Below are 9,198 nucleotides of genomic sequence, written 5' to 3' on the forward strand. Positions count from 1 at the left end.
CACATATATTTATATAGGGGTGAATTCAGGCCAATTGGGAGTTTTTGCATTGAAATGACCAAGGAAAGGCATCACGGTGGCGCAGTGGGTAGCACAGTCGCCTGACAGCAAGGTCACTGGTTTAAGCCCCTACTGGGTTCAGATTGGTTCTTGGCACACTTTGGGCCCATAAGTACCAATTGAGCATCGTGTCAACATCACAGCCTACCTGAGGATTGTTGCTGACCATGTCCATCCCTTTATGACCAGTGTACTCATCCTCTGATGGCTACTTCCTGCAAGTCAAAGTCATCTCAGACTGGTTTCTTGAACATGATAATGAGTTCACTGTACTCAAATGGCCTCCACAGTCACCAGAATTTAACCCAATAGAGCACCTTTGGGATGCGGTGGAATGAGTTTCGCATCATGGATGTGCAGCTGACAAATCTGCAGCAACTTCATGATGCTCTCATGTCAATATGGAGCAAGATCTCTGAGGAATATTTCCAGTACCTTGTTGAATCTATGACATGAAGGATTGAGGCAGATCTGAAGGCAAAAGGGATCCAACCCGGTACTAGTAAGGTGTACCTAATAAAGTGGCCAGTGAGTGTAATCCATCACAGCTTCTTTCATTAGTAACTGACAAACACAAAATACTTTACTAACAATTTTATTGAATTGACAAGCCAATTATATTATATTTCTGAAATGCACTTTCACCAAAATTAATCAGAAGAAAAACATTGCTGTTGAAAACTGAACACTGGAGCAAATAAAAATAAACCACTGGCAACAAATAAGAATAAATCTTCCACCCAGGACGCATGTAACCTCTTTTCCATTAAAGCATTTAAAAATAAGAATAAATCCAGAACTGAAAGTTTGATCTGTGGAATACAGGCAGATTCGGGAACAAATCAAAAACTATTCATTAATGGAGCAGCAATGATGCACCTTTAACCTCAGCTGCGGTTCTGCTGGATTGAGGAGAAACCTAGTGATTAAAAAAAATCAACAAATCAAGGTTTTAATTAAACAATCTCTCCCATAAGCAAACTAAAACAGATGACGGCCCACAAAATAAAACTGCTTAAAAAATTAGTACATTTCTCAAAGTCAGAATGATGAATGACACCTCGATCGCTCTCTTTCTTCACTTGCAGTGATTGGGACTTCATTTTGTCAACATGGCTTTGCATTTCCAAACACCAGTCTTGTAGAAATAATACAGACAGCTAAGCACATGAGAACTGTGTGACTAAACGCTGACAAAATCATTGTATCCTTACAAATGATAAGCTGAACTGATTACAGTAATTAACAACACAAACATTCAGTGACCGACAGATGACCACAAAGGTTTCTCTCACAGTAGCGCATCTTTTATTATTTATAGGGGCTTGTGCTGTCATTTTCTATAAATACAACCAAAATATTGTAAAGCAAAAAAAATGGGTGTTTTCCAAATGATACTGAACAAGCTTGTATCAAAAATGTACACGCACTGAAAGACAATTTGGCCGCCAAGCATCAATCGCTTCCCGAATTTCCCTGATGCACGTCCACTGCCGATAAACTTCAGGCCGCCCGCGGCGAGTGGAATAAACCGCCGAGGCAAAGCAAATGTCAGGGGCCGGAGGTTCTGATGTCAGGAAGAAGTTCTGGGTCCCTGATTGTTCAGGCAGGTTTTTTACTCAATCAGCTTCTTGGCCTTGAAGAAGCGACGCAGGTAGAAGACCTGCCACGTGGCCAGACCAATCAGACAGCACATGGAGAAGATGCTGAAGTACAGCACACGCGTGTTGGTGGACTCTGAGGAACACAACAGCAAACAATCAGACAGGATTTTATGACTTTACAGAAAGATTTAGGGATGTGCCAACATTGCCTACGCTTACATGGACATCAGTAATGGGATTATTTGCCTTAATCTGAAAAAGATGATACTATGATGAAGGTGTTTACATGACTTTACGAATGTTCCTTTCATGATTTTACCTGTTATAGTGCTTAATTTGATTAATGTAATTGCACCCTATCCACATTTCCTCCGGAGTTTCATGTGATTTTGAGTGTTTCAGTTTTGATTTGTCGACTTTAACTGCAGTTTGGCACTTTCACTTTCATTCAGGAACATTTCATGCATGCCCCCTGTGTCAAACGAGGTATTGGATGAGAGTATGAACTGCTGGAGGAGTGTAGTTTTAATGGAGTTTGATACCGCACGCCATATGGAAAAAAAAAAAAACTGCATTTCACGGTGCGTGTGTGTGTGTGTGTGGTCCACTGACTCAGTAGGCGCAGAGGATAGTGTCAAACAGCCGTGTGTGTATAGACTATCCTGTCGCAAAATGCGGCGAAGCGTCCTACATGACAGTAATAGTTTGATTGCTGTGTTTACATGTCTGCACTGCAATAATGTGACTACAATCAGCATTCTCCACGTCTTAATCTGATTTCTGTTTAGTTCGATTATGACCTTAGTCGTATTAAATTGATAAAAATAATTAATTAATTAAAAAAAAAAAATCACTGTTTACACGGTAGACTCTTAATCAGAGTATTGTCTTAATCATTTTAAAATCAGATTATTGGTGTCCATGTAAACATACTCATGGAATTAAAGTGATAAACGAAAAGGTCCACGCAGAATCTGAAAAAATCCACAGAATTTCAGCCCATCAAGTCTATTTACATGTGTAAATGTGTCATTTATATTTATTCAGCTTTTAAAATATACATTATTGACTAATATGAAAATTTTGCATGATTTGTTTACTACACAGCGTGTAAAGTATTATTTTCTGTCTTTTAGTAGATCTATATTATATGAAAGACTTGCTTTGTTTACCAAATTAGTGGATCTGATTGCATTTGCATTATAAATATTAAATAAAAGTTACAAAGGTGTTATTTTTATTTCATACATTAAGTTTTTAGTTATGATAATCCTAAAATCATTCAGCATAAATCCAGATTTACAAAATTCTGCGCAGAAATAGCAGAAAATGTCCGCAAATTCTGTCTGTCCCTACCGATAACTCATTAGATTTGTAAGCCTTTAGATATATCAGCCGATAAATATAAATATGAACTTTTGTAAAAAGCACACGCATACAGTAAACAGATTTTATTTCAATACCTTGACTTCAGCAAAGTCTGAACTGATCTATTTATTAATCACTTTAAAAATCAACTATTCGTTTCTATGGCCAACTTTGTTTATATAAAATGTAATAATACATAATAAAATAATAATAATCGACCAACTCACTGAACATTAACCAAATTCAACTGCAAAAATAAAAACCAGTGACCAGCCAGCAGAAATACATCATTTATTGGCTTAAAGATATTGTGTTATCAGACTAAGAATATAACATTCAAAACAGCATTAATCGGCCAATATTGATATGGCTACCGATATATCTTCCCTAGAGGCCGAAATGATTCGAAATTGGAAATCGATTCAAATATGCAAAGGTGTGGCAAGCGGTAGAGCAAAGGTATGTTTTAAAGACATCATGTGTCTTTGTCTGAAGTTATGCTTTTGCTATCAGAAAGTGGTTTTTGTTAGCAGAAAGTTGCCATCCAACAGAAGCACACACATTCACAGGAGCAGACCCTGAAATGCCTGCAGCCAATCTGAACGTTGAAGGTAGAGATACTCAGAACTCTTTTGTGTTTTGAAATGTTAATAAAATAATGACTTGTATATAAGTGAGGGTAATATAGTGATTTAGGTTTTATTTTAAAATGGTCAAAATGACATCTAGGCGACACAGTGGCTCAGTAGTTAGCACTGTCGCCTCAGAGCAAGAAGGTCGCTGGTTCGAGTGCCGGCTGGGTCAGTTGGCATTTCTGTATGAAGTTTGCATTTTCTCCCCATGTTGGCGTGGGTGTCCTCCGGGTGCTCTGGTTTCCCCCACAGTCCAAAGACATGCGATATAGGTGAATTGGGTAAACAAATTGTCTGTAGCGTATGTGAATGTGAGAGTGTATTGGTGTTTCCTAGTACTGGGTTGCGGCTAGAAGGGCATCCACTGTGTACAACATATCCTGGAATAGTTGGCGGTTCATTCTGCTGTGGCAACCCCTGATAAATAATGGACTAAGGTGAAGAAAAATTATTTAATGAATGCATCTAATTTCGATCATTAAAAACTGCTCATGTTTCATCTCTGTTTGGATCATGATTATAAAGCAGTAGTTGCCTCTAATTTTAACAGGAAAGAGCAAAGGCAGAGCCTGACTTATTTTATATGAAGAGATTTCTTTAATTTGCATAACCTTATTGATTTGGAGTTTGTTTTAGTTTTAATATATTTCAAATTCAGTAAAAAAGCACAGCAATAGCCCAATAACCGGACACCTTTTCATGGACTATATCATTTTTCAATGTACCTCAAAAATACCATTTAAAGGAATCCAATTTTGCTTAAACTAAGCATCAGCAGATTTTTCTGTGTTGGTTCCTACCATTAGTGTCTCTCATCTCCTCCTCTCTCTTCTTCATGTAAGCAAAATCGTTGACAATAGACTCTGAAAGATCCTCCAGCCGACGGAGCTCCACCTCCAAGGGCTTTAGTTTCTCCACCTTTGCAATCTGGACAAAACAGCACAATCAGAACGACTCCAATAATAATAATAATAATAATAATAATAAAAAGGTATTAATTTGCCACTGTTTGAGATCATCTACCTCCTACACTAACACAGTTAAAGCAATGACTTTAATGACAAAACTACTTTAATAGGGTATATGCCGAAGCATGCTAATAGGACTTTGAATTTGCCTGTAACCTGGGTTAAGCGCTTCCGGTCAATTGTATGCCAATGCAAAAATCGGCCCATTTAAGGTCAGTTTTCTTTAAAAATCAGCGATCTCCACTGGCTGAGTGATATCTGATATAAAGTGGGTCTCAGATTGTACAAGAAGCACTGCATTAAATAACATTCCTCCACCATGTCTTTGTAATATGAGCATTTATTTTACCCCATTATATTCAATGGAGCTTCTGCGCTAGCCTGTCGATTCTGACAGGCTCGTGCGAGTAAACAGCTTTTTGTCTCGTTTTACGCTTGAAGAATTAAATGAATGCCAAAGTTTATTTAACTGAATGTATTTGAATTACATTACAACATCGATGCTGTAAAAGGAACCGTATAAAATGGGAAAACACTCACAATAACAGGTCACCAGAAGTTTATCAGTATGGGGAAAATACTAGCTCGGCATATACCCTATTGGTGTCAGTAAGATTTTATTTTATTTTAATTAAATCAATACTTCTAATCAGTGCAGATTGATTGATAAATGCATTAAAAGACATTTATGATAATTTATTTAAATGTATGCTATGCTGCTCTGTTGAAATTTTACTGAACATTATAACATTTTCCTCACAAACATATTTAATTCATTCATTATTTAATTCATTCATTATTAATTAAATATTATTATAAGAATTTTTTTAAATCTGACAATAATTAGCAGTAAATCATCACATTAGAATGATTTTTGAAAGTTCATGCGAGACTGAAGACTTTAACGACGCTGAAAACATTTGCATCACACAAATAAAAACATATTTATTTATTTTGGATGGCAATACTTCTAAATGTATATATTTTTATTGCACAAATATATAAATAAATGCATCTTTGGACAACATAAAAGCCCAAAACAATCTTATTTCGAACATTCAAATGGTTATATAGTTTAATATCATCTAAAAATATGTTTTAAAGAGAGAGAAAATGTAAACAAACCTCTTCATAATTTTTGGCCTCAACACCATGCTTCATGTCCAAGTTGATCTGCTGGTCAGGAACTCTTCCTGTCCCTTAAAAAAAGAAAAGCGTCACAACTCCAAATACCTGCACGAATTCTGCATCAGCTTTATTATTTATCGCTCATCACAGTATCACTAGAAGCTGAACATATGGCAGCAATGGCATGCGTTTATCAATGAAGACATCATAGACACTCACCCATAGGTGACTTGCTCTCAAAGCACACCTCGAACATGTCATAATCCTCTGTGGTGAAGGCAAACTTGCCTTTGGTTGCATCTTCTTTCACATATAAGATGTGGCCAGAGGAGTCTGTGATCTACCAGAGCCACAACAACACAGATTTAATAAAAGACAAACAGAAAGACGAAATTTTATTGCTTTCTTAAGATTCAATAAGTCTGACATTGTGTACTGAGAGATCATTGTTAGACATTTGAATTGCTCTGTTCTCCTGTTGTAAATCACTATGAATATATTAATTGTTGAATATATTTATAAAGTACATTGTTTCTAAAGTAACTTTGCGTTATTATACGTAGTACACTTGAATATGGCTTACCTATGTCTTCATTACTGACATATGTCACAGTGTAATAAGTGTGTGTGCGTGTGTGTGTGTGTGTAAGACTGACGTGTTCAAACTAGAGTGAATGAGATTCTGTGAAAACAAATATAATACATCCACACTCACTCTATACGCGCCATATTTTGGCAAATTAACATATAACACGGTTTATAAGCGCTACGTGATTTATTTAGCCAGCGTAATGTTATTAAAGCGAACAAATTAGTCATTAAATCACCGTCCAACCAGGAAGCGCCATGTAGCACTAACACACGGCCTCGAGTTTAAACTCACAGAAGCGCTACAGTCGTCACAAATTAACCTAAAACTCTAATGGTAATTAAACGGAGGAGCTGATTAGAGCTGTTAGCGGTTGTTTGAGTGAATATTTAAATCGTTAATCCTGTAGATGTGTTGAGTGACGTCACCTTCAGGTTGGTTTTCGTGTTCGGCTGCTCGCTGATCTCGTATTCTCCGGTAACGAGCACGTCTTTATGGATCTCCTCCCGCAGACACTTTCTGCTGCGCACCGGCAGGTAGAATGAGATGGATAAGACGGACTGAATCACAAACAACAGTGAGAGCGAGAGCAAAAGCACACGGAACCGCGCCATGACGAGCCGATCGCTCCACTACTGCAGGCCCGGGTCGAGGTGCGCGCTGCGCATGCGCTCTCAATTCGCGCACGCGCACCGAGTCTCCTCTTCTCTGTGTATCTAGCGCGCCCGCTCGTGGAGGTGCAGGGAATAGCACAGATTCAAACTATAATTGTCAGAAATTTACATTCAAACTACAGGCTTCGCTTTAAAACTTGTTTAAGCTTGTTCTCTGCAGGAAAAAAAACTTCTTCTACATGTTCGCAAGGGTTAAAACATGCTAGCAAAAAGCTAAAACAACAACATGAAAATGTCAGTAACAAGCTAGACAGCTACAGCATGCTATTTACATGTTAGCAATTACATTAGCATTACAACAGGAATGTGCAACAAACATGCTAGCAACATGCTATTAGCATGCTAGATGTCAGCAACATACTAAACCACACCATCTATCTATCTATCTATCTATCTATCTATCTATCTATCTATCTATCTATCTATCTATCTATCTATCTATCTATCTATCTATCTATCTATCTATCTATCTATCTATCTATCTCTGTGTGTGTCCTGCCTGCCTGCTTGTCTGTCTGTCTGTCTATCTATATGTCTGTGTGTTTCAAACTTTGAAAGCTACTAATTATTCAGATTTATATCTATTTTAAACTGAACACAATCAAATGTGGTGCTTTTAAATAGACATCTCTTAAGCCAGCTTCAGTTGGTCTTGATAAACTTTAACTAGTTAACACATGATTTATTACTATAACACTATTCTGTTCTATCCTATTCTCTACCCATCTTCTCTAGCCTATTTTAGGTTTATCTGTGGATGTTTTAGTCTAGACTGTAGTGGCTGTCAGGTGTCTGGTGAGTGGCTGAAAGTGTAACTAATGTGAAATGTTTTGAAAATGTATTGTGATTCAAAATATGTGTATTTTAATTTATGACATTAAAAGCATTTATTAACAGATACAGTGCATCTGGAAAGTATTGATAGCGCTTCACTTTTTCAACATGTTTTTATGTTACAGCCTTATTCCAAAATGGATTAAATGAATTTATTTCCTCAACATTCTACACACAATACCCCATAATGACAATGTAAAAAAAATCTATATTTTTAGATTGTTGCAAATTTATTACAAATAAAAAAACTGAAAAATCACATGTACATCAGTATTCACAGCCTTTGCTCAATACTTTGTTGATGCACCTTTGGCAGCAGTTACGGCCTCAAGTCTTTTTGAATATGATGCCACAAACTTAGCACACCTGTCTTTGGGAATTTTTGCCCACTCCTCTTTGCAGTACCTCTCAAGCTCTATCAGGTTAGATGGTGTACAGCCATTTTCAGATCTCTCCAGAGATGTTCAATAGAATTTAGGTCTGGGCTCTGGCTGGGCAACTCAAGGACATTCACAGAGTTGTTGTGAAGCCACTCCATTGAACCGTCGCCCCAGTCCGAGGTCAAGAGCACTCTGAAGCAGGTTTTCATTCAGGATGTCTCTGTACATTGCTGTATTCATCTTTCCCTCTATCCTGACTAGTCTTCCAGTTCCTGCTGCTGAAAAATATCCCCACAGCATGATGCTGCCACCACCATGCTTCACTGTAAAGATGGTATTAGCCTAGTGATGAGCGGTGCCTAGTTTTCTCCAACAGAACGCCTGGCATTCCCTCCAGAGAGGTCAATTTTAGTCTCATCAGACCAGAGAATTTAGTTTCTTATGGTCTGAGAGTCCTTCAGATGCCTTTTGGCAAATTCCAGGCGAGGAGTGGCTTCTGTCTGGCCACTCTACCATACAGGCCTGATTGGTGGATTGCTGCACAGATGGTTGTCCTTCTGTAAGGTTCTCCTCTCTCCACAGAAGAACGCTGGAGCTCAAACAGAGTGACCATCGGGTTATTGATCACCTCCCTGACTAAGAACCATCCCCAGCCTTGTGCCTCAAGACAATCCTGTCTCGGAGGTCTACAGACGATTTCTTTGTCTTTATGCTTGGTTTGTGCTTTGTCATGCACTGTCAACCCTGGGACCTTACATAGACAGGTATATGCTTTTTCAAATCATGTCCAATCAACTGAATTTACCAAAGGTGATCTCCAGTGAAGCTGCTGAAACATCTCAAGAATGATCAGTGGAAACAGAATGTACCTGAGCTCAATTTAGAGCTTCACGGCAAAGGCTGTGAATACTGATGTACATGTGAATTTTCAGATTTTTTATTTTTAATAAATTTGCAACAA

The 9,198-nt window shown here is 37.8% G+C and overlaps 1 protein-coding gene across 2 annotated transcripts; it reads right to left on the reverse strand.

Annotated features, from left to right (window-relative positions):
- Positions 1-639: 639 nt before the first annotated feature.
- tmed10 (transmembrane p24 trafficking protein 10) lies at positions 640-7,024 on the reverse strand. Of its 2 annotated transcripts, none has more exons than XM_056481590.1 (5): positions 6,778-7,024; positions 5,980-6,100; positions 5,758-5,825; positions 4,465-4,591; positions 640-1,797 (listed from the first exon to the last, which is right to left on the reverse strand). In XM_056481590.1, exons 1-5 carry the CDS (start codon positions 6,961-6,963, stop codon positions 1,676-1,678), a joined length of 624 nt encoding a protein of 207 aa, XP_056337565.1. In that variant the 5' UTR covers positions 6,964-7,024; the 3' UTR covers positions 640-1,675. The 2 variants fall into 2 exon arrangements, with proteins under 2 accessions (XP_056337565.1, XP_056337564.1); XM_056481589.1 differs by having other exon boundaries at positions 5,758-5,831.
- Between the last annotated feature and the right edge of the window lie 2,174 nt (positions 7,025-9,198).

The sequence above is a fragment of the Danio aesculapii genome, chromosome 20, assembly GCF_903798145.1.
Source record: "Danio aesculapii chromosome 20, fDanAes4.1, whole genome shotgun sequence".
In the NCBI taxonomy this organism is placed as follows: Eukaryota; Metazoa; Chordata; class Actinopteri; order Cypriniformes; family Danionidae; genus Danio; species Danio aesculapii.